The sequence below is a fragment of the Glossina fuscipes genome, unplaced genomic scaffold (assembly GCF_014805625.2).
Source record: "Glossina fuscipes isolate IAEA_lab_2018 unplaced genomic scaffold, Yale_Gfus_2 1, whole genome shotgun sequence".
Classification (NCBI taxonomy): domain Eukaryota; kingdom Metazoa; phylum Arthropoda; class Insecta; order Diptera; family Glossinidae; genus Glossina; species Glossina fuscipes.
In genome coordinates, this window is record NW_023998415.1 from 26,952,226 (window position 1) to 26,979,160 (window position 26,935).

The following is a 26,935-nucleotide window of genomic DNA, read 5'->3' on the forward strand; positions in this document are numbered from 1 at the left end:
TCTCTAGTGTTTAGCTTTTTTCTTACGCAAGAAGAATTTCAAGCAAATAAAATCGCAAATATAATTAAAATCAAATGTGGCATATAAGGAAAGTACCGAAAGACTTTCTTTTTTTATTTTTATATAATTTTTATTTTTTCTCAATTCTCTCGGATGTTTTTGCACGCTACACCACTTGTGGTACAGGGTATATTAAGTTCGTGCAAACGTATATAACACGCAGAAGACACGCTTAAGAAATACCCACATTTTATTATACCGACAGGCCTAAGCCTGTCTGTCCGCTTGATGTCTGTCCATGTAAGTATAGATCGCAATTTATGAGATAATTTGATGAAATTTGGTAAACTAGCCTGTCTTTACCCGAAAACGAAAGGTATTGGAAATTTTTTGGATCCACTTTGGTCCACTTTTTCGACCACTCCCCATATGATGCCTTATATTGAAATGCGGTTATATGGAAAAAATTACAGTAATAGCATCTCGGCCCTGGTAACTTTTTGAACCCCCTATCATATAATGAAAACTGAACTTTATGCGATAAAAACGTATAATTTTTAATCGTTCAGATCTTAATAGTAATTTAAGATAAAAAAATTAATTAAACCAAATTTGAGTCATCCAGGCCTATTTTTGGATTCTACCCTATTTTGTTTATCCTAAATTTGTGTTTTTAAATATAGAAAACTCTAAGTTTTCATATTTACGTACCGGAATTGTTGAATCTCTTGGATAAAACCATTCTTACGGAAAATAAGCTTTTATTGGCAAAGTGGTCTCATTTTTAATATACACCCTCGTAATACTAAATTCAAATAAAAAGAGGCCATCATTTTTGTGTTTTATGGTAGAAAAAAGGATATGCTAGACAAGATGGAGAAAGTTATTTAATAGTCGGCCTAGCCCGACTATAATGCTTTCACTTGTTTTAAAATCGCTAAATTTATTTCTTTATTCAAATACTTAATATTTTTTACTAATTTATTTACATATATCCTATAAAATAGAGCTTTTATAAAAAACAAAGTTTCAAAGTCTGTTTTACGAAAATGCTAACTGAAAGCAGAAAGATATTCGAATAAAAATTCCTTAACGAAATTAACTAAATTTTGAAAAAAAAAAAAAAAAAAAAAAAACAAATTACAAAAAATTTCGGGAATGATTTTACATACAAAAGCACACATGCATAATATATGACATATATTTACTATGCATAAAAAGTATAAAAAATGCAAGAATATGGGGAAGACATCTACAGCTTTAGTATATTAATTAAGCTAAATATGCATAAAAAAATAAAGTAAAGAAAATGCAGTTCTTGTAATTTCGTTTTTATAAGTACAATTACATTAAAATTAACGTCTACGGGCAATGAGTATTCGGTCCATTTCTACATTTCATTAAGAGGTTAACCATGCCTTCCAATTTTAAGGTGCGTGTTTCGGTATTGTAGAGATTCGTTTGCAAGCGATTAATATCAAATTGCTGTTTCTCCTAAAATGAAACAATCAAAATATTATGCGATAAATGGTCACGCTATAGCCAACTCAATGAACATTTGATATTAAAATAATTAAAAATAAGTAAGAAACTTATATTCGGCGGTGGCCGAATCTCGCATACCGAACCCTATGCTATTCGCATTCTACTCTCCATGCTCTCTTATTTCGATACCCATATCGCTGGTATTATTAAGGAAAAACTAACCACTAGGTGGCGATGTCTATCGTGTTCATTTCAGAGATTAGCCCATTTTCAGGCAGTTAATATATCTTCATTTGAGGAATGCACAAAATAGTTTCAAACATTCTGCCTTGCGTGGGTGGTGATAAATAGACGTGAAATCTCAAAAAAGTGAAAAAAAAAAATATGTAATCACTTATAACTTTGTGTGGGCATGGTAAAGTGTAGAGTGTATCGTAAAGTAAATGTCGAAAATTCCAATCTTCTAAATTTTATAACTTGTGAGTAGTAACGAGCAAAAACCCATCAATTTTTGTTAAGAAAAACGGAGTTGCGTTTAGCTTATGCTCGATTGCCGGCTTCTGCTCTAACCAATTTCTCCCGTTTTCAGTACCAAGCTCTATCAAACTTGTAGCCGATATCTTATTTTTGCGACCAGGAGAGTGCCACCAACAAGTAACGCACGGACATACAGAAACACAGACGGACACACATGACTAAATCAATTCGGAATTGCATCCTGATCAACAATATATATATATTTTATATGGTCTCTGAACCTTTCTTTTCGGTGCCACATATATCATGAAAATAAACAACATGAGTATATCCCCATTTTACAGTGTTGGGTATAAAAAAAGCAAAGAAATCAGAAAATAATTACGTTTTATTTACCAGATTAATTAAACGACTTTTCAATATATCCACCATTTTATAGGTATTCTGCAGGGTTTTCTCCAAGTCATGCGTATGCACTTTCTCATTAGCCAACATTTTCTCAATTTTCTGTAAACGAGCCGTTACGTCCTCCTGTGATTCAATTTCATTTTCCATATCGCGTGCCTCAAAAGCATCATCGTCGTGTGAACCTTGAGAGATAAGATCGCCTACGAATCTTTATCATTACTTATAGATGAAAAATTTTAGAATACTTACCTATTTTTTTGCAACTTTGTTGATCATCTTGCAATAGGAAGCCTTCGCGGCATTTACAATAATATGAACCCATAGTGTTTACACACATTTGATCGCACGGTTTCTTGTCATTGCACTCATTTATATCTTGTTCACAATAACGTCCAGTAAAACCAGTAGGACAAGAACAGGTATCTGGGGCAGAACATATACCACCATTATAACATGCTGTTGAACAAACCGCTGTAAAAATTCGAGTAGTTAGTGCTTGTCGAAAAGACGGTTAGCAAAAGTGCTTGCAATCCCGGATATTTAAAAGTCTATATTCATACGAATATATTGCCTTATGCGGATTTGAATGCGAAAGCATTTCAAAATATTAATATCTGCTCTAAGACTACATTATAAGGCTATATATCTGAACGAGAATAATTTTCAACGCAATTGTCTACCAATACTAGAATATTGGACCACCAGTATGCCCGCAATTCGACGGCATTGCAATAAACGTACTTGGCAAAAAAAAAAGCATAAAAAAAATCTATTGATATTTAGACATACATATATTTAAGAAGAGTTTAAAAAAAAAAAAAAAAAAAAAAAAAAAACACACTTTTATTGGCGCTTTCTGGACTATTGTGTCCAAAGATGTTTTATTAAAAAGCGTTCTTTTAACATTTCACCGCATGTGATCACTTTAAAGACTAACATAGAAACGGGAAACGGGGGACGTAGATATCAGCCAAAGTGTCTTCTAACATTTTTTCTTTTTTTCGTCCCTTTATTTAACTCCATGAACGAGAAAAGTACACTGCTTCTTGTTTGAACTTGAACTTTGAACTAAACAAATGTACACGTCCGTGTGTGAATAATTTTCATGTAGAAAAATGTCCTTTTAATTAAAACAAAAATTTTATTTCGTTACCTTTCACTTTTTACACTTTTTACATTTGCCTGCCAGACATGAAATGAACGAATCTAATCTCTTACTACTATTTCATCTGCTTTATACGTTTTCTTTTTAAACATTTTCTCAAGTCCCACTTACGTTTCAGGCATGCATCGGCATTCGGCGATTCTCTTGTCCAACCATTGCAACAATCATAGGTGACCTGTTGTGCTGATTTGTGACGTATGACATCACGAAATGCTGGTTCGTGCATTACTTGGACGCGTGTACACATTTGATTTGGATGCGTTTGCGATTGACACGGTGTACTGATGTGCCTCAGCACTGGACGTGTGTAAACTTCAGTTTTCTTCTCTGGTATCGTTATGGTACGCTGTTGCACGCAAATGTGACGCCTGTTGTATGATAAAAAAAAAAAAATAAAAAGAAAAAAGTAAAAGGAAAAGGAGAAGAAAATATGTATAAATAAGTAAGCAAATTATATTTGGTCGGGATCGAATCTTTTATACCCATCACCGTTATCCTAGAGAAGAAACAAAAAAACAAATAAAAAAAAAACTAAATTTTCATGTTCTATAATATGGAGTAGATGCAGCTGATTTTTTCTATTTTCAAAATAAACATTTTTACCGTATAGACATGTGCGCGTTGTAGCCGTGTCCTTGAAAAAGTTTCGGTCATTGCCAAAATTTTTTGCAAATTTCTAGGCGATAACTTCATTTTCGCTAATGGGAGAATGTTTCCCGCAGATACTACACAAGTTGGGCGGACGGACAGACAAACATGCTTAAATCGCTTTCGAATTCGATATTTGATCAAGAATAATTTCTCTGATGCGTCCTTCTGGGCGTCGCAAACGTTTCGACAAAATGAATATACCACTGATGCTTCGTTGATGGGTATAAAAATGTCTCGACCGAAATTCATTGAAATATCACGTCACTCCGCTTCGCTATGATTTTATTAATTCCATTTTCATTAAAACACATCACTTGCATCGCCACTACGGCGAGAAAAATCAATTTTAAAATTTTTATATAAAAGTGAAAAAAGTTTAATTTTCTCTTAATACCTCTTTTTATACCCATCATCGGAAGGATAAGCGGTATATCCATTTCGTTAAAACGTTTGCAAACTTATATATATGCTTGATCAGCATCAAATTCTAAATCGATTTAAACACTTCTATCTGCAGGTCCGTCTGTCCAACTGTGTAGTATCTGCAGCAAATATTATGCCGTTAAAGAAAATGAAGTTGTCGCCTAAAAATTTGCAAAAAAATTTGAAAGTGAACTAAACTTTTTCAAGGACACGCCTACAACGCCCACATGTCTATACGGTAAAAATGTTTATTTTGAAAATAGAAAAAATTAGCTGCACCCACTCCATATTATAGAACATGAAACTTAAGTTCTTTAACTTTTTCGTTTCTTCTCTAGGATAACGGTGATGGGTATAAAAGATTCGATCACGGCCAAATATAATTTTCTTAAATGTTCTTTTTTTTTTTTTTACAAATTGAGAAAGTGAAGCAAACAGTGGTTTGGTCGGCTTAGGTTACGTTATAGGTAGCCAACGCCGTCCAGTTTACATTGAGATTATATACATATATACATATATATATATATATATATATATATATATATATATATATATAATTAGTATATCTGTTCGTCCGTCTGCCTATGCCAAACACTCTCAAAAGCGTATAAGCTGACCGTTAGGATCATTTCAAAATTCCGATTACTTACCCTACAAAAGGTTATTTATTTTAAAGAAAAGCTACGGCTGTCCTTTGATGGAAGCTTGTTTCTAAACGTACTGCCTCGATAGAATAGATAAAAAATTTGCGTAACTTTCTCTTAAATGGGGAAGTTGCAATTGACTAGCTCGGGTTAATTGATAAATTAAATTAAATTAAATTTTTAATGCAAATTTCAAGCTTCTCTTTACCTATCTCTCAACTCTTCATAATGAGAATTTGCTTTGAGAAATTACTTTTTGCGGTAGAATATCGTTTAACTTTCTGCAACCTATTTATGGTGCATTATACATGGAAATCTTTTTTGTCCTTTTTTCTTTCTGATTTGTTATTCATTGCATATTTTAATTACACGTTACGGTAGTTTATAGGTCTGTGCAACATAAGCAACGGGCAAACGCTTCTAAATTTCCCCTCAAAATTTTTCCAGCATACCTGCCTAGTATTGTAGTAATCGTTTAAGCGGTAGTTAATTATTAAGAAAAAAAAGAAAAAAAAAAAGAGAAAAAGGAAAAGGAAAAAAAAAGCAGACTTATGCATGACACCAAATTAGCATTTGTTGGTGCCTGGCTATTGGTGCAACATGACAAGAAGAAGATATATGTTGGCTTCTTTTTTCTTTTGCTTTTGCTTTTGCTTTTGCTTTGACGACGATGACGATGGTGCTAATGTTTGATGTGTCCGTTCTTTGCGCGAATGCAAGCAGCTATAGCAACTGGTCTTGTTCAGTTTCCGCGTATCTTAAACCACTTTTAACTTGTTGTTGAATTATGGCTCATGTCTTTCACATGTAACCATCTATGTATATATGCATATATGTATGTGTGATATGGCTGACGGCGTATTGAAGTCGAAATAACAGTAATTGCCGCCAAAAATGATATTTTCATTGGGTAGGGATTGTAAATTGTTTTTCGCTTCGCGTTAATAATCGATCGAAAAGAATAAGAGAAAGAAGTCAGGATAATGAGAAAAGAAAGTAATGCGCAATGAGATCTTTAAGGTTGCTCCAAAAAAAAAAACCATCTTACAAGGCTATCATCTAATGTTAGCGTTTATTATAAACCGGCAAACCCGTACATAATTTGTTTCAACACACGACGAAAGTTTATTTGAAAACTTATCTGTGATAAATGAATTCATTGCATTTATTAAAAAAACGATAACACTCAACAACACTCAATAGAATTATGAAGGTTCGCTATTTACGAGTGAAGAATTATTAAGACATCCAATATGCTAGAAGTTCCAGAAAATTTTCTCATTTTTCACTTTTAATACGAATCACACGTCTTTAGGGCAACGCAAGTACTATTGGATGAATTTGTGGGAGAAAAAGGGATAATTCATTGTTACACATACAAGTCGTAGTGTAGTATTGTCATCTCTTTGGCAGTCTCATACGTAACAAGCGAAAATCCTCTGAAATCTCATACTATATCTCCGATCAGCGTAACAATATTTCAGAGACTTAGCTTTGTTTGGTCTTCTGTTTGTCCGTGTTTTTCTCAAAATCGTAGGAATTGGGCGAATGGAAAGCGGAAGTGTGAGACCAACGTGTTCACTTTACACCTATAAATCCAATTGAAAAAAAACGCTTGATCCGCCCACACTAATTGGAAAGACGACGACTTTATAGATTTTTTTTCATGGCCTAAACATCAGCCGAACATTTTACACGACTACTTGCCGACGATATTAATGTAAAATATCACTGGAAAGAAAAAACCCCGATCGGTTATGGGGAAAGTCCCCATTTACTAGAAACTCGAAATTTTTGAACCAATTCAGCATCGCTTGGAGGCAATTTAAAAATCAACCCTTTTTTTTAAATATGTTTGTATGCAACAAACAGAACTGCGGATAAAAGTCGCATATATCGGTTTTATTCAAGTTAAGACACATCGAACGGCTATCAAGCGTGTACCGTACCGTGTAAATTAGCTAACTTAACATCGTTGAACTATGTTCGCTTAAAAATTGCATCGCTTGCAGTATTGTGTTTGCGGGCGTCAGGATGACGAACTTTTTAGATAGAGTATAGGGGGGGGAATTACCGGACTATGCCTTAATCGATCATTACTCGGAACGATGTAATAGCGCTGTCACCCGATTTACGCACATTTTCCACAAATGATATTTATTTTTTTTTTTGCTTTTAGCACGAAACTGCTCAAAGACTCCAAGCGGGGTAGTAGCGGGGTTCCGGGGTAGTTTATGCCATTGCGTAAAGCTTGCCTTCTAACAAGAAAACATTCAAGCACGAACTTCTTCATTGGTCTAATTATGCCGCTTCTAGATGAATTTTCGAAGCTACGAGATTGAAAGTCTATCCTTTCGAATGTTGTCCTGATTCAGTTTCGCCGAACGATCTAATTGTTATTAACAAAAAATTATATATATATATATTTTTTCCTCTTATTAATCGAAATTTCTAAAACTCATTTTTCTGTATTGTGTTTACTTAAAATATTATATCCATAAAATGCAATTATTTTAATCATCGTAGAGAGAAATTCAAGCGTAGGCTACGAAATGTCACATTACCACTGATATGTCGAAGAAAATTAAAATTCAACAAAATAATATTTTCACAAATGATTAGCTGGATCTGTGAAGAAAATCGACACTCCTCTAAAATTTACAATAAATAAAATCAAGTAAAAAGCACAACAAACTCAAAAGCAAAGATATAGTAGTTAAGCAGACGGATACTTAAGCACAGACAGTATGACGCGCGCGCCAATGTCTTTAACCATAACGTAAACCTACACATGAATCGTTGAATTTTTTCTACAGCGATTATTAAGACGATATTGGGCACAAATTGCGAAAAAAACAAAAAAATGTAAAAACAAAAAGAAAACGACTCGTAATGGTTGTATTTTTTGTTTTGATTACCATTCCTTTACTTTGTAAATACGTACAATAACAAATATATGTAATTTTATTTATTTATTTATTTATTTATTTATATATTTTTTTAGACCTCCTTATGCCTAATTTTTATTTCATGAAGAGAAAACGAATTAGCGATGTTCAACTATGCAGTTTTGTAACCACAAGTTTAATCTAACTTTTCAGTTACAAGAGAGTTAATGTTAATATATTAAAGATGAGAGTAGAGTGCAGCAACAAATGTCACCAAAATAGGGGACACTGCTCTAGTGTCTTCAACCAGTAAGGCATTCACATCAATTATTAACGTTCACGGGCTCTGTGTGTCTTGTGTAAAACGCATTACCGGAATCTCATGCTAAGGCTGAGATAGAGCAATTTCGCCATTGATCGAATGTCGTTTAACCCATCGCTTGCATTGCATGCGTATGCTAGGTTTTTTTAGAAATACATTTTCTTTTCACTTTTCAGTGATTGATGAAACATCACACAGGTACAGATAGCATAACATACTCTCGCACTGCTAAACATTAACACAACATAATGTATATAAAAAATGCATAGTAACAGAATAACATAACTAGAAAATCGTTTGTTTCGTACACAACACGGAGAGATGAGATCATGAAATTCATCAAATCCATAAGGTAAAAATTAGTAAGAAATTCAGTGATTGGCGCAAACGGGGGGACGCCATAGTACGATCTATTCCCTTTTCTTCATTTTCGCTTTCCCCTCGGATTCAATGAAAGATTTTTGAATGCGTCATAAGCACTTTTAATGCACCCCGATACTCGCCCCGTAACAACGCGTCTGTTTTACGTCATTGAAATTATGTTACGAAATCTATTGACAGATTAAATAAGTTTTGTTCATATCTATGTATCATAGCCAAGTTTTTGTAACGAAAAGAAAAGTCACTCATATTACGAAAACAGTTCAACACTGTTTGTTTCTTCAATTTTCTCGACAAGAAGTGCAATGTAAATGAGAAATTTTACGACTCCATATAATGCATATAATGCATTGTTTTCTTACGTAAGTATGTAATAATGGTAGTTATTTTCGAAAATATATTAAAATATTTTCTTACGCATATTGCTTTAAAAAGCTATAAACGTTCATTAATATTTTCATTTCATAGACGCTTGAAGCTAAAAAACCTGGGTAAGGGAAAAATTACACTCGATGTCAACAGTATTCCGTTTATATATACGATTAAACTGCATTGAACCAAGAACCTTATAAGTCCCGTAATTCGATGGGAAGACAAAATGAGGACCATGGGGACGATTTCATCAGAAAGAAAAAGTATCATAGGTGTTATCGTAAAATTATCATAATTGACATATAGATGAGAACATAGCATAGGATATCAGACAATAGTTATCGAAGCTTAAATGCAAACATAAGAAGCATGAAGAACAACTAAGCGCTGACTATTGGCGTTAATATATCTAACAAAAGAAAAAAGAAGAGTTTTATATGAACAATTTTTCAAAAAGGTATCAAAGATATTTCTGTCATTCATTTGTCTCAGTTTTTCTTAAGTTTTCCATTCGGAATACATCCTTTCGGTTCCATTATATAATGTTGTGGACGCACATTTGCGGTGCAGTAGTGAAAAATTTTACACATCACACGTTGCCTCATCTTTCCCATCTCGCACTTTATTCACTCGCGAATCTTGTAAGCATTGGCGCATTGTCAATATCTTGAGCACAGCTTGGCGCATTATAAACGTAACGAGGAAACTTAGGAGCATTTAATGCAATCTCGATCCCAGCATTTTATGCTAACGACTTAAGTAATTCAAGTTACTTGTTAATCATCTCGAAAGTGTTGCTGTTGTCTTCTGCTGTTGACATCTCTTCAATTTTATACTTTCATTGCAGGAGACATTGTTTTTTTTTTCCTTTTCACCTCTGTGAGCGGCTGATAATGTTGTTGCTTCTTTAGTTTTAATATCGAAAGATTTTACAAGAATTTTTCGCATAAGCACTATTCGTGCCTTGGGTTCTGGTGGGACACATCGAAAAAAAAAAAAATGATTTGGCATAACCGATGGAACGCAAAATTTTACTTAAATATGGAATTTCTATTTTGTAACCTGTTCATATGTATTTCTTAAATGAAATTTAGTTTAATTTTTATTTATATGACATCACAGAAAGATAAATGGATCCAGAAAAGTTGGATGACCGGCGCCATGCTTGCTATATATACTCCCAAGTTAATCTTATTCGCACTCGTATTGATTTCTGTGCTTCAAATTCTGAGTCGGCAATTGACAACAAGTCGGTTGCTCGTTACCTTTTACTCGATCAATCAAAAGGAAAGCATTGCTCATATATATATATATATATATATCGCAAAGTTATTCAATCAGCACAACATGAACTAATAATAGATTAAAAGACAAATTGCAGAGAGGTATCATTTACCTTGTGACACAAAATTTGCTCACCCATCGAGTACACACTTTATTGCCGTACACAATGCATATATTTGTTTGTGTCACTGTGCATAAACTATAAATATTGCGCGAATACACGAAATTCATTATGGTGTCCACGGATCATCTTCGTTACGCATCAAGTCGGAGTCAGCATTAAAAAATGTTGAGGATAGAAAAGATACGGATAGAGTTAAGAATTCGATTCATTTCTCTTAAATATAAATCTTATGAAATAATGTATAAAATGTATGTTTTGTGCTGCATGAGCAAAATTGGGAATATCAAGCATCGTCATGGCAACCAATGGACCAAATAGACCAAGCATATCGTACTCGATATGTGAAACAAGGAAGCAAACTTTACTTATCTACGTAAACAGCTTCTCGTTCTGTCAACTCAAATCCAATTTAATTTTTGATTCACTCAGCTGGCTTTGACGTCTTTGAGTCTTTGCAAAGTTGCAAAAACGCTTCTTCGAGTTATGTAAGTATTTTGCATAGCAGTGAGAACTCCATCAGCAATTAGTGAAAAAGCTTTAGACATTTGATCGATGTGTAATCTTTTCTTCGGCCGAAAGATGTTGCTAATTGTGCTTCCCTCAATAACTAGATCGAGGTCGTCAACATGAACTATATGTTAAAGTTCGTATTAGATGTATAATAGACTGCATACTTTTAGGTAGAGTATCTACCTATTTTGTAAAAAGAAAAAAGGTTTTTTTTTTTTCAAAACACATATTTTTTCACACTTTGTAAGATTTTACTTACTGATAGAATAAATGCGAAAACCGTAAGCAATTAACTAATTGAAATAATGAATAATCCATAAGTATGGACATCTTGAATGACACTCGACTCGATTGTTCCTATCCGAGTGGTAATGAAAGTTTTATGACATTCATGTAAGTCAATGCATGACATAAAGAATAATTATGGGTTTCGCTATCACATAAATGTAGGTAAAGTATATGCAAAAAAAAAAAGTGCGATTCCAAAACAATTAACGATCCACCTCGATATAATGAAATTCCAAGTTAAGTAATTTTATGTAACCCGATGTAACAAAGACTTCTCCGGGCAATTATACTCCCGGACTGTGCCTTTGCCTGTGCCAATCCATATGTGGAATGATTCGAACGACATGCACTGCCATTTAAATCCTTTTTTAGGGCTGCTATAGACTGCCTAGTTTCACGATAAGTAACTGTGAACTCAACGTACGTTTCATGAAGGTTCCAGAATGTTGATCATATGTAGAAAAGAAAGCCACCTTGACCTGTTTGGATACTGTGTTCACTGATGATTACAAATATCGAATAAGTGTTCAAGATGTGACAACATAGCTGTTAGTGTTAGTGGCAAAGTGTTTTCTTATTCGTAATACACATTAATGTGTAACGTGTTTGAAGAAAGAAGATATACTAGATTTATGATCTAAGCCAGAACACTACGGGACGCACCTCAGAATTGCCACAATATAGTATGCATATCGTCTATCATTTTTCGATAAGGGTAACGATTTTAAGTTGATTTAATCATATATCTGCAGTTAATGTTGAGTTGTTGCCGATCTGGTAACTTATCTGTTGGCAACGGATTCGAGTTGAATGTCAGCGCGATCTGCCGATAGACTATATTCGTGCAAAATTCGGAGCTGCCATGTAAACTTAAGTTCACCCCGATTGGCCGACTGATTCTCAGTTGACAAAACATATTGCATAGTTTTACATAGCCGCCATTAATCATAGATATTCGGGGCGCGCTTCAGGATTTATGCAACCCTGTCATTCCTTTTAAATGCAATGGCATTTCCTTTTCATTACACAACAACAAACAAATTGTATGCCATATATTTCAAGTGAAGAATAATTTCCATAAAATATTTTTTGTTTCGCACTCGAGCCCTAGACTCCCTCCCTCCCTCCTTTCTCACTTTGTACACTTTCTCTTCTTACAAACATAAATTTTATGAATGTATACCGAACATATGCTGCAGCTCATCCCTTTACACGCATGCGTCGCAAACTTTTGCACAAATTTATTTCGGTATATGCAGCCATTTATGCAACATGCAACAATGTTGTGTTAATTTATTACATAATAATACGCTTTCTGCTTTAAGACAAGCGAAATCTTGAAACTTTGGTTTTTCATGCTCGAAATATTGTTTCGTTACATGTGTTCCTTCCATGGTCCGCACATGACGCAACAACAAACATTTTAAGGAAAAATTTTTGTTTAAAACATGATACACGTACTACAGCGTTATCAAGCCTTCTATCTATATTCAAGCATATTCTTGTGCGATGTCGACGTTTTAGAGTTCAACTGCTATAGAAATGTTGCCCCGATTGTCGATTAGTTCAATAACTCGTTTGTTACTTGCTTCGATCTAAATATTTGCTACACGTTGTTGCCTACAATAACCTTATTTGAAAGAGTGAGAATAGTCGTATCGCCTCTTAGATAGGTCAGATCTTTTTATTCGTTTAACTTATCACGATTGCCACGTGAAGACAGTTTGGAAAAATAGAAAAAACGGTAGAAAGGCAGCCAAAGTTTAAAACAAATCCATAAATTTGACAATATTTTCAATGAAACATACACACATTCATGATACGATTGAGTGGCACAAAAAACTTTCATAAGTATTTTGTCTTTTATTTTTCATTTTCAACATCATCGATTTTTTTTTTTTTTTTTTTTGTTTTAATTTCATCAATGAATATTGCGCACTGATTGTGGTTAGAAAGTATACGATAAATAATTACGCATCATATGTAAAGACAATAAATATCACGATGCCCCATGTCTCGCATCACGTAGTTTATCAATTCATGAAATCTGTAAACATTGAAGCAGCATTGTCAGTATTTTGCAAGCGGTTCAAGGCAATGCATACATGTGGGAACGAAAGGGCATAGTAGTATAGCACATTTTACTCTGCGCCGTCTAATCCAAAAATATATAGATTAGATGTTCAAGTTAAGCATTTACATCTGATTTGATCACAAGCCATCCATTACTTTCAAATTTCCGCTTTTGAATCGGGAGGCGTTATAGTGTTGAAGCAAGATGTGAATGAACGTTTACACGATCTCCTCCCGAAATATTTCTTAAACAAATTCTTAGAATGCGCGGATGAAATTTGGAACTAAACAAAGAAAAAGAACATGGAAATAAAGGGCGTTTTTTTCATGCCGAATACAACCGATTAAAGAAGAAACCCGAAATGGATAGGAGAAATTTAAGGAAAGAACAAAGTATTACTTTACCAAAAGAAAAGCTACGACATAGTCATGCCATGTCTTCGATATTATACAAACGAATCTTAAAAAAATTTTTTTTTTATATTTACTATAAAATAATTTAAAACATAGCACCAGAGTTATATATTATTATAATATGGAAGCAATTGTCTGCCTAACAATCGAAGCAAAAATACCAACTTTTGCCGATCGATCGATTAAAGTTGAGTAGCCCTCCCTTACGGCGACTCTAAAACCCTTTTTGCAAATATTCTTCAAAAAATAGTGCGATTGGAGAGAATGTAATAAAGTTTATCAGCCTGAATGGCCGAGTAGGCAAGAGTCTCGTAGAGTAGAGTTTTGAATAAACCCGAAAGCCTTAGGTGCTAGTGCTTTAAGACTTTACTCTTAGAATTTATTCTCTGGCCAAGTTTATAATAATAATAATAATAAAGTTTGCCAGTAAAGAATGCCATTGTGACCAAATTTGTATAGAGTAGTAAGACAAAATTACATATAACCTGACAACATATCACAATTACTTAGTGACTTTTAACATGCATTCATAACGGCGACAAATAACGAAACAATTTTAGCTCATTTGCTTGCAATAAAAAAAAAAAAAAGAAAAAAAAGAAAAGTAAAGGAAAACAAAAACAAAAACAAGCCCTATCTAGAGAATTGTTTTAAATTTCATAGCAAAAGGTTGTTAACTCAGTGTTACGCTTTACTTTTGCAAACTATTGCGATCTGTAATCATAAATTCAAATGAGACGCTAATGGGTGTTACTTACTAATGTTCCCACTCAGGCACGTAAACACAAACGCATATCTGCGGTATTTTCATTTTGCAATTCAATCGGAATGATTAACAAATACAACGACTTTGGCGATAATTCCATAGAATTATTATATGAACATTTTAAATATGTTTATGCTTTACGCGTTTCTTCAGTCAGTCGAAATATTAACCGAAAGATGATAAATTTTTATTTTTTTTAAATTTTTATGCCCTCCTATGCACTACTTGTGCGATAGTGGGACACGACTATCCATATGTCGACTTTTCAAAATAAATGATTATATGGAGAGTAGTCGAAAAATGGTCCGAACCGAAAGATTTTCAATAGCCCTTTGGATAAGATAAGTGAGAGCTTTTCAACATAATATCTCAAAAATTTGCGATCCGTATGCCAGATAGACGGATATGCTTAGATTCTAACGATGATTCTTGTACCACAAACGGTGTGCGGTAAAAAGAAAAATAATAAAAAAAAACAAGTTAAAAAATTGCGTTCGGCTGAGTTTGAATCTTGCCTACCCACAACCATTCATTTACTACATTCCACATCCTTGGAAGGTTTTGCCTCATTTTCAATACTGCCATGGGTACACGAAGTTGCAATGTTTCCACCAAACTTGATGTCGATGTCAACAACACCAGCACCGCATAGACGAACAGTCATGCATTTCGTACTGGAGCTTTCTTTTTTCGATGTTGCAAACATTATGGAGAAAAGGGTAATCTGTTTATATAGAAAAACTTTTTCTGTACCGCCTAAAATGACAAAGTTAATGCAATCGTATAAACTTATAGTTTAGAAACGATGTTGATTTAATAATTGATCAGTGTCAGAGAGAGAGAGCAATTCCGAAGGGTTCTAAAATGGGAAAACAAAAACAACTTAATGGTATTCGTTTCACGGTTGCGCTGTTGACTTGATCTCTTTAGCGTTGGAATGATTTGAATTTTTTTTATTTATTTTTTTTTTCATTTTTATACTTGAGTCACTCTGCACCTTTTAGTGTAAATTTAAAGAAAAAAAAAAAAATCCAATTTCTTATCGGAAATATCTTATTGCCACATTTTATTAAAAGTGTTTACATAAATACAACTTAAAATATGTTCATTCAAATAAACAGATATGCTTATATGATTATCGCAGCGCAACCACGACACAACCGAAAGTTGAACGATAATAAAATCTCCATAAAATATATGTTTAAAAACCTTGCGTTGTTAGCACTTCAACTCACTTTGAATGGTGGAAAAAAATAATAAATATTTTTATAAGGAAAAATAAAATCTCTTTTTAATTCAAAGGAAAAAAATTTATAATTGTATGTAAGAAAAATGTAATCGTTAGTTAATAAAAGCGAATATTTTCCCATAATTACCGCTAACGTGAACTTTTAATTTTACACCTTTTGAAAAGCAAAACATAACTGTTTTTATAGTAGCCGAAGCGACAAATCAATTGCTTGCATTGAATGCGATATGAATGTGAAATAAACCCAAAGCCTAACGATATGTTCGATCAAGACATAGCTTTAGCTCGATCAAATTCGATCAAATCATTTACCATCCGTTTCCAGATTATGAAAAATACTACTGTCTATATAACGGATAACGGATAACGGATTCATGATTATGATCCATTCTCACTCCATATACTGATAGATTGACTTTATGTCGTAGAAATTTCAAATCATTCGCATTTTTATGCAATTTTGTAGCCATGTTCTTCATGTTTCATGGCCTTAACTTTTTTAGTTATCAAAAAAAACTGTAGCTTGTAGTTTATCAAGAACTGCCTCTTAGACGTTCAGACAGCACAAATGAAAGAAACGATCTCATCTCTACGCCCAATGCGTGAAAATATAGTAGACATACTTAAACCGATTCCTTATTACATATGCCTTTGTCGGCCACATGGGTCGCTGAGGCAATACATCACGAATATTATTCATGAAGACTTCACGAAATGAAATAGTGCCGTATTTTTAATAGCTTTCGGGCTTAAGCGTACAAAATTCAATGGTAATAAGAGGAAAAGAAAAAAAAAAACGAAAAAATTCGAATTCTAGTCAGATCGCTTGTTGTTATTGCCATTTTGCTATTATTGTTGCGCAATTAACAAGAGACATTTAACAATTTAAATTTACCGCAAATATTGCGAACGTGATAGTACCGCACAATAATAAACATTTCTCTCTATGCATGCAATGATATAACGCGACGGACAATTCCAAAAGAAAAAAGAAATTCAAGTGGAAGCATGCGAATGCTATGTGCCTTGAAATTTCGCCGAACAGTCCTTATTCCAGAAGAAGGGAATAGTATTTCTGCACGTTCAATTTGAAAGTGGTAACAATTGCAAAATGACAGTTAGGTTGCTCCAACTGTGGGCATTGGAATCGTGTGAGATGCAAGCAACTCCAGAACGGCGAGTCGATATGAATTCTGGGAAAACCAAGGACAGAATATTTCCACTCAATGGAACTTCTGTACGGTGCCGTGCATTTAGAAATGGTTGTCCGCGCAATAGGCGCACTTTGTGAAATAAAGTCATTTAGCATGGAATTCAGTTCTAGACGAAAGGAGATATATTCAACGTTACCGCATCAATAATTTCCATGTAATTCTTGAATAATTTAAAAAATTACTCCATACACATGCAGTCAATATAGAAAGGTTTCGACAAATTATAAATAAAGTTAAAGTCGAACATTAGATACCCCACATAACTTCGCCTAATTAATAATTCATCGAAACATATACATTACTTTTATGGAAATGCATAACATTCATTAAGGCTCTCACATGAGAGGACCCTTATACGTCAACGCCGTCTAAATGTAGCAAACTTAAGTTACTTGTCAAAGATTTTATTATTTTCCAGTTGCTTGCGTTATAACAAACCACATATTAGGCTTTGTCGCACATCATAGCCCCTACGCGGTCCGGTCTAAAAATTAGATCCACATTATTCAAACTCCCTATGATTGAATTACTAAAGACAGCTTTTGATCATAAAATATTGGAAAATAGACTTTTTGTTTATATAAAATCATATTTTTTATTAAAACCCTTGTGTGGATTGAGGTCCACAAAATAGACTTAGGTCGTCCAAACTCGTTAAGTTTAATTTTTATATGAAATTTTCAATAAGAAATATTGAAAATGGCCAAACAACTGGTCTGATAGAAGCCGTTTGCGATAGCCTTAGTCTTTAAGCCATGACACGTCCACATACCAAATTTCATCAGGATATCGTGAAAATTGCAATTTGTACGTTGAACATAAGTATATATGGACAGGATTCAGACGGACAGACAATCTTCCAAAAATGATTCGGAACCGATCGATATGATAAAAGGTGACCCTTATGTATCCTAAGCACTTTTAAGTGTTATCGGGTACCACAAATGACGTAGGATGCAATTAAAGACAAAATCGAAAGATTCGCACTTCAGTTGAAATTTGAACTTTTAAAAATGCCGCAAATATAGTTTACCGCTTTACGTCTAAAAATCTATAAAAAAAAAACCTGGATTGAACTTCTTGAGGAAAGCGAATTCCAAAAAAAAAAGAAAAATTGAAAACTAATGAAAATCTAACAAAAATTTTTAAAAATTCTTAGACTATATAAATTTAGAAGGCCTATCAATTTTCTTGGGTTGATAAGGACTGATCACCCACCATTTTCTAGGGATTTACTACACGCCCCGCTAGATCATTCTTTATATCAAGCAACAGCAAAAAATATCAAACTATAGGAAGCGAAGAGGAAAACCGCAACGGTGACAATTACAAAACATTGCCTAGCAAATGGGAAATAATACCTGCGTTAATGGAGAATAATTTAGAGAAGAATTTAAATTTCTTACCCCTTAGGGAAGAAACCTTCATCAAACATCATTAACGGTACTATTTTTTCTTTATCAATAATACCCTATAGAAATTGTGATTGTGTGTAGGCGCATTAAGTTTGTATGTGAGTTTAGGATAAGACCCATTTTTTGTAATGCCGAGCTTGTCTGTCTGTCCACATATTGTTCAACCGATAGGTCGCAATTTCTGAGGGATTTTAATGAAATTTGGTACGCTGATGTGCTTTGACTCGATCTTAACATACTGAAAAAAGTAGAATTTGATGAAGAAATTAATTTTTACTACCCCAAGCCCTATATAGGGGTTATCATGAAAAGGATGAGCTTTTTATGAAAGACTTTGAAAAATATAATAAACGAATTTTAAATTTGTTAAATTTGTTAAATTTGGATCACGCCATATGATGTATCATTGGGCGTCGCCCAATAATGTGTAATTTCCTATGTGTTATAACTGAAAAGAGCGAATAGTTGCGACAAGCGAAGTGGTGTAGGATATCTGGTGGTCGGACTTGCCTGACTGCAATGTTCTTGCCTGTTTTTTTTTTTTGCTATTCCCATCAAAATTGACAATTACGGCCCGCAAATACTTTGTACTCATGGAAATGTATGCAGTTACACAGAGTGCACAAATTGTAAACTCAGTTACAAGGATAATAATGAAACTATTTAGACTGTGTTTCGCTCATACGAGATAAAGGGCGCTTTGACTTTGCAAGTAGGTGAAATTCCTCGAACTTGGCGCTGGTCGTAACACGTCTTTACAGTCACAACAGTTAAGAGTTGTATGCAGTTTACAGTGTGGAGGCGTAATTAGTTTGTCTTTTTGTCAAAAAACAAAACAACAACGTAGTTGTTACGGTCAATGGAGAATTCTCCAGAAGCACGATTACTAATACTGTGTAGCAATAGATGATTTGGATATGGATAATCAGTTGGCCAAGAATTCATGGGGGAAAATATTAAACAAAAAAAAAAAAAATGTAAATCCAAGGTCAATCATTTATGTTGCATTTAAATTACATTTTCAAATAAGTGTAGGAATCTTACTGTGTACAGAGTAAATTAGTTTTAATTTTTTTTTTTTTTTTTTTTTTCGTTATACCCCACACAACACATAAAGTCATGTTTTCTTGTGTTCAACCTACAGGTCGGTATTTTGGAGATATTTCGATGAAATCCCGTACATCAACATATATATAGCCCGGGGATTATTAAGCATAATTAAAAATGGTTCAAATCGGAAAACTTTTGCGACCACTTCTCATACAACATCTCGTTGACAAAGAGTTGAAAAATTCCTTAGCAAGTAACTTAAAATGTCTAACATTGTGATATTCAACTTGGATGAGCAATACAAAGCATTTTCCTGATACATGTTGTTTTGCCATATATGGTTTACTATTGTAATTCCTTTGTCATTCTTTTTTTTTTTGCTTTCTTTGTTGCAATTCTTTGTTGAAAACACTTATATAGCGCTTTTGATGCGAACGACTTCATGTATGGGAAGTAAAATTTTCTAATGTTTGTTATATTATGTGAATTTTTGTCGAAGATTACCTACAAAGCACATATATAGGTTTGATTGTCCGTCCACTATTTTCTAATACTTTTTATATTCCGCTAAGTTTTTATGAAAAGTTCGTAAAGTCTTTCTACATTTTGAAGTCAAGACTTTACATTATAGCCCGGCTCCAACTCTTTCGCTTCGCCTAATACGTCGCCATTCATTTTTGTGACAATCCGTCAAAAATTGCACCATACAATATTGTATATTATATATCATATTATATTATATATCATCATATATACGCTTATGGTACAGATTTATATGCATAAATATAGATATATGTACATATATATATATATATGCAATTACATTATTGTTGTGTATTTATGAGAAGGAACCAAAACTGGCGTGGTCCAAATCTAGCAAAATTAATTTTCCGATTAAAAATCCTATTATTCTTCACTTATCATTATCGTTATGAGAAATTACAAATTTTTATTACATAAAGCATAATATATAATATAACGCGGACAGATAGAGGATAAAGGAACGCATAGAGAGGCAGACAAGCTTAGATGTATTCGGGAAATAATTGCTAATCGACCGGTACAATAAGGGTGAGTCTGTATGTCACCCCTTGTGGGCTTGCATACATCCATATAAGGTGGTTTAGTGTGTTAAAAAAAGGGGGCTCAACATGCTTGTATTGAAATAACTAAAAACCTAAACCAGCCCGAAACTTACAAGAATTTTGTTTATACTTTCATTAATGCCTTAGAATTTCTAGGAGACTATTATCTTAAATTTAACTGGTCTATGAGTTTTATAGAGCAAGAGAGAGAGAGAGAGAGAGAGAGAGAGAGAGAAAGAGAAAGAGAGAGAGAGAGAGAGAGAAAGAGAAAGAGAGAGAGAGAGAGAGAGAGAGAAAGAGAGAGAGAGAGAGTGTTAAGGCGTTCTCAAAGTTCGCTTCAGGGCGCAATAAATGCGGTGTGACTTTAATTGAATTTATTGTTGACATTCATTTATGGTGAATGTTTAAGCTGCGATCCAAGTTTTTTTTTAATAGGTTGCTTCTAGTGTTTATTTACACACACACACAAACACACACACATACATACACACACACACATACACGAAAACAGATTACATATTTTGATTCTTTTATGCACGTATCATATGCAAGCGTACAAGTATATAGTACATGGTCATAATACTCTACCTGTTAATAAACACTTAGGGTAAAGACACTTGTCAAGACACGCTGTAAAAATTTACACTATTTACCCATAGAAATAACTCTAAACTTTAACTCTTAAGTTATGTTTAACGTTTAAAATGTGAAAAACATAAAAACAACTTTAAAATTGACACAAAAGTCACGCACGATCAACTATGATAATAATAATAATAAAACTAAAGCAGAGGCAGACAATAAAAAAAAAACAAAAAAAAAGGAAAAACCAAACAAAACGAATAGTAGTAAAATTAAATAAAAGAGACAAACAGTTGTAAAGTGATAATAAAAATGAAAAGAAATAAATAAAAAAATAAATAAAAAAATAAATAAAAAAAAAAACAATTTTAGAAACAGTTCTTGTCACCATTCTGTTGTGCTGTTGCTATTGACTCTATATGTGTTACATTTAACTACATGTACGCGTTTAGTAACAACAAAGAAAAGACACCTTTGCCATCAAGAGATCATATTGCAAACCATTATCGTTATGAGCTCTACTGGATGACTGTTGCTGCGGATGCGGCTGCTGCTGCTGTTGCTACTGCTACTGCTGTCGCTGCTCTTTCTCCTTTCTGCTGCTGCTACTCTTCTTTAAGTTAATCTTTAGCAAACCGTAATTTTAACCTGAAATTGTTTCGCATGTAAAAGAAATCTTAACGAACAACAACAAAAAAACAGTGCATAAATAGTGTATGCGGTAAATGCGTTTAGTTTTTTAATTTCTTGTAGACTCCTATATACATATATTTTCTTTTTATTTACCTTTTTTTTACAATTTACAAAAACATGCATTATATGAGAGAAAGAGAAACGAAACAAGCATACATAAGAAGCAAATATATATGTAATCAAATATAAAACACTTTGAGGATTAAGGGCAACCAACCAAACAACCAACAACCAACTGGCCTATCATTAATAAACGAGAGTTATAGCATGATATCAGTTAAAAAAAAAAAAAAAAATTGCTTACTGATCGTGCATTAACCCAATTAAGGTAAAAACGAACAAATACACAGAAAAGTTGTATTCTTCGTCATAAGACGAATCTTAAATACCCGCCATCAACTAAAAGTTTTTCAATCTTGGGTGTGTTAATAACCGAAGCATTTGGTCTCCGCATATGGGTATATGTGTTGACGTAACTGGATAACAACCATTGACAGCTCGTTGAATGTCATTTGCAATATCTTTGAAGAGGTTTTCAAAGCAAAAGAACTTGGCGTTGCCGGATGTATTCGCGAACTAGATGGTGTGCGGCCGTTCATTTGTTTCCCTCCCTTTTTTTCTAATAAGAAAATATCTATAAGACATATATATATATATATGTACTCATGCTGATCTTGTTTTTCTGTAAGCCTATTGGGATATAATTAAATGTGCAGAGGAGTAACTTATTCATAAAAAGACAAAATTCCGAAAGGCAGAGACATGGTCCATATAAAACCAAACAACAAAGGCTTCGAAAGCTTTATCTTATATCTTGGATCCCATATTTTAATATACTCGTATTATTATTATTTTCATTTTTTTTTTTTTTTTTTGTATTTTATTTTAATCTATTTAACTTATGTTTTATGTGTCGATTTTCGTGTTCTTAATATTGATAATGCGGAAAATCCATTAAAATATTGATAAACTCTAGTAAGCATATGCTTTCCATCTCATTGTATCAGATACGGTATATATATTATGCAATAGTGTTCATAGAGGTGGGTAAAAACATTAAAATTTTTTTTATAGCTGAATGGACTTGCCTTGGATACATATGTCCAATGAATCCAATGAATTATTGTGCGCCTAAATTGAGGGAATAATATTTCCGATATATTAGCCCTCTTTTAAATGATACAAAAGGACACAAAACAAAATAAATAATTATTCATTCGATCGAAAGTTTAGAAAGAGTCCGCAATGTTGTATTACTTGCCACAAGGAATTGGTTTTGCGAGATTGCTTTGATTTATACCACTCCAAAATCATTATGGATTTGATAATAAAATCTTGCGATCAATGATATTTATTTCATTGTAAGTGGATTGGAAAAATATATCGTTTGGTGCGCCTCTGGATTGTCACATTGTGTAAGTGCTTCAGATAGCACAATGCTATTTCTTGTCATCCTCTACATGTTGGAATTTCAGCTTATATTCACTTGATCATTATGAAAATTGTGAAGGCCTTGATTCATTGCATATATATATATATATATACATATATATTCACTTTCACGCCATTACGCCTGTTAGCTTAGGATAAGGTAGTTAATGCTTTTTGCAAATTAAAAGAGAATGCAAAACATTTTTTCGTATATTTTCTACAAAGATTTTCGAGGGATTTATCAAGGTAATCTCAAATGAATAAGATGGACTTGCATCACTTTCAATATACGTATATTTGCAATACCGTTAATAACTAAAATTTCCATCTCCCGATGATTAGAGAATTGGAAACTTTTTCGCTACAAATTACTTACAGATAAAAAGATCTTTTTAAGATTTACCTATACTTCAATCTTTTTGAAAAAAAAAAAGAAGGCTTGCCTCACTTTCAATATAAACGGCTCATGTAAGAAGGATAATGGATGGTCACTACAAACTAAGATTATCGGCCGCGTTTTCTTTTTCTTTGCAGATATAGACTAGACTAGGTGAGCCTAGTCGTGTTAATAAAGCTTAAAATTTGATTGGAAAAGGAGTCTTCGACTACTGCAATAGGTTTTCCATTCGCAAAGTATTCACAATTCCAAATTGGAGGATTTCTTAGATTTCTTACGGATCCATTAATGTGTTACATTAGTGTATGTGACCGAGACAAGTTCTCGCAAATGCTTTAATCTTGATTTTCTCGACTTATTGAGTGAATGTAGATGTGAAGCAAGATTAGGACTAACACGCTTTCGGCTTTTTGCATTATTCTATACAGACATGTATTTTATATATTTGTGTGTAAAGCAAGCGTTTGCTTTTAATTTTTGAAAACAACGTTCATGTATATTTCAGCCGAACCTATTATTACTTCTAGATCGGGCGAATACATAAGAACAACAAGCTTTATCGGTACACCGATATCTATCTAACTAATATTCAGCTATACTAATGTCCTCATTAGTCTAGAAGAATATACCTTTTTGATGGGCTTCAGATCATTGCTTGACTTCTAGGTTTTCCAAGTCCGAGTTCGCATATCAAGCCCGAATATGGATATGATTCTACATTACTTCTACAAATGCGCGTAAAACTGCTGAAAAGTTTAAACAAATCGACAAAAGAACGAAACTTTCTGAATATTGTTGCCCGATAACTTTTATAGCAAACGTTAGTCTGCCTTTAATCTTAGCATTAACACTCAGTCTCGATCAGCCAATTGACACACCCACAATTAACAAAACAAAACAAATGTACAATTTGCATATATTCGCTTGAGCTAGACTCAGTCACATATGTATCGGGGTAGGGGGGGGGTTGGGTGTTCAGCTCAAATGTAACTCTTTCTTACTCGTTATTTATTTATTTGTTTGTTTTTTTTTTTTTTTGCGGCCGTTTTGCAATCATTCGTAACATTGTCAGTGCATTTATATGTAAACACACTTACGTGCTGCTGTTGCCAAATTTAATTTTCAAGTTTTCAAGCAAGAATTTATGCATATGCTGTTCATTCAATCAATTGCTAACTATTAAGCCATTGTATTATTTTATATATTGCCACACACAACAGTAACAACAACAACAATAATAATAATAATAATAATAATAACAACAACAGCTGCACATGTTGCTGCCACAAATGTTGCATTGTCATCTTAAAGATAATTCCTTTTGCGCTCTTTCGCTTACATGCAAATTGAGGTCGATTTAAATGCAAAAATTGAAATTTTACAATAAACGTGAAAACCTTGGCCTAACGTTAGCCGTTTTTTCTTCATACAGAAATTTCGCTATTAAAGTTTAATTAAACAAAATTAGGAAAAAAAAAAAAAAAGAAAAAAAGGCCACGGAAAACACAAATAACATCAAAAAGCGTTTACAACAAATTTTGTGACCCTACCCCATTAGTTGCAATGAATTGTTAAATAACAAAAATAAAAAAAATAAAAATAATAAACAATTCATGATTATGTGCTAACCATACAACGTATACACAAACATATAAATAATATGTACACTGTAAAGTTGTATATGTTTATTGGCTTTGCTGTAAGATATTAGCCGAGATACCTGAGAGAAAAATGAAACAATCATTGGTTGCTGTACAGCTAGCACAATTGCGACGTGCACCTACACACTCCTATACAAGTTTCAAGATTAATGTTAGATTTTTCTCGCTGCCTTATGATGGAAAAGAAAAATCATGTTCACACAAATTGCTTGTCATCGATGGTGTACTGCGATAATTACCAGGCATGAGTGTCACTATTAAAAAGCGTTTCTTTCCTTTTCTTTCTCTCTTTCTTTTGTGCAAAATGTATGGCTCAAGTTTTAGTTAAATACACTTGTACATTTAACCAAAAAGAGATCCTCAAGTTTAAGCTATGTGGAAAGGTGTATTTATTGTACTTGTTTGCGTTACATTCAATCTTTCTTTTTTAAACGAAGCTGGAAATCATGACAAATAAAAAAAAAAAAAAAAATTAAGCTGCATAAAAGACAAAAAAACCGATTTCAGTCATCCCAACTATTTGCCCTTTGGAATTCCTGGAACTGCGGTACTGCTTCCAATGGCAACTGTTTGAACGTCTATTGCACTGTCTGATACTCTTCAACAGTCTTCACCCACATTCAAAGAATTTTACTGTTTCCTCTAGTTTATCAAAGTCATGCCATCATTCCATGTATTAAGGTATCGCGTGTGTATATGTGTGTTTGGATGTGTGTGTGTGTGTGTATGTATATACATGTGTGTGCGCCGTTCCAGCTTAAATTTCTTCTTCGGATTTTTTTTTTCTTGTTTTTTTTTTTTTTTTTTTTTTTTTTTTTTTTTTTTTAAACTACAAAAACTACAATAACTCCCAAGGCAATATATTTTTTCTTTCGATTTTTTATGCCTCTGGATCTAATGTATTTTTAAAAAGTTGTTTTTCTCTCTTCATTATATTTTCTTTTCTCTCTGCCATTTAAAAGCGCACTAAACTACGATGCGTGTTTGTTAATAGATGTGTGGGATGTGTGATGATTCTAGTTATTAATGAAGGGCTTGTGTTTCCCATTATTGATGGTTTTCACTCCTTGTCTAACACTATACTAAAGGCTAAGCTATAAGCGAGTTTTATCTAAGTTTATTCTAAATTAAGAAAAAAGGCTAAAGAATATTTTACGGAAAAAATATATTTGTAGTTAGTGTAGAGAGAAAAAAATTTCGTTCGCCTTCCTTCTCACATATAGGATAGGCACACCATCTTAGTAAGCAACTTGAAAAATATTCATACGTCAATCGTCTACCCCGAGGGCACTCTACTAATTTTATCGTTTCATTCCTTCTATGAAAATCTTCAATTATTGTTAGAAGCATGTTCCAAGGGCAATTATTTGGATCAAATGTTGTGAAATCTGAAGTGCATTTTAAGGAAGAAAATATATGTTTTCCTACCTAGATTGGAAACTGTTCACATAACCCTCCTTCTAAACATGTCCTTTGCAAGTGT

The 26,935-nt window shown here is 33.3% G+C and overlaps 1 protein-coding gene across 3 annotated transcripts in view; it reads right to left on the minus strand.

Moving 5' to 3' along the window:
* Window positions 1-1,125: 1,125 nt before the first annotated feature.
* Window positions 1,126-26,935, minus strand: part of LOC119631791 (versican core protein) — a 59,309-nt gene continuing 33,499 nt past the window's right edge. For 2 of the 3 annotated variants that reach the window (XM_038024299.1, XM_038024300.1), the window contains exons 3-6: window positions 3,647-3,903; window positions 2,620-2,841; window positions 2,359-2,570; window positions 1,126-1,494 (exon numbers count right to left, since the gene is read on the minus strand). In XM_038024299.1, the coding sequence (XP_037880227.1) occupies window positions 1,363-1,494; window positions 2,359-2,570; window positions 2,620-2,841; window positions 3,647-3,903 (823 nt within the window). In that variant the 3' untranslated portion in view covers window positions 1,126-1,362. The remainder of the gene's footprint in view (window positions 1,495-2,358; window positions 2,571-2,619; window positions 2,842-3,646; window positions 3,904-26,935) is intronic. The other variant, XM_038024301.1, reaches the window with a different exon arrangement.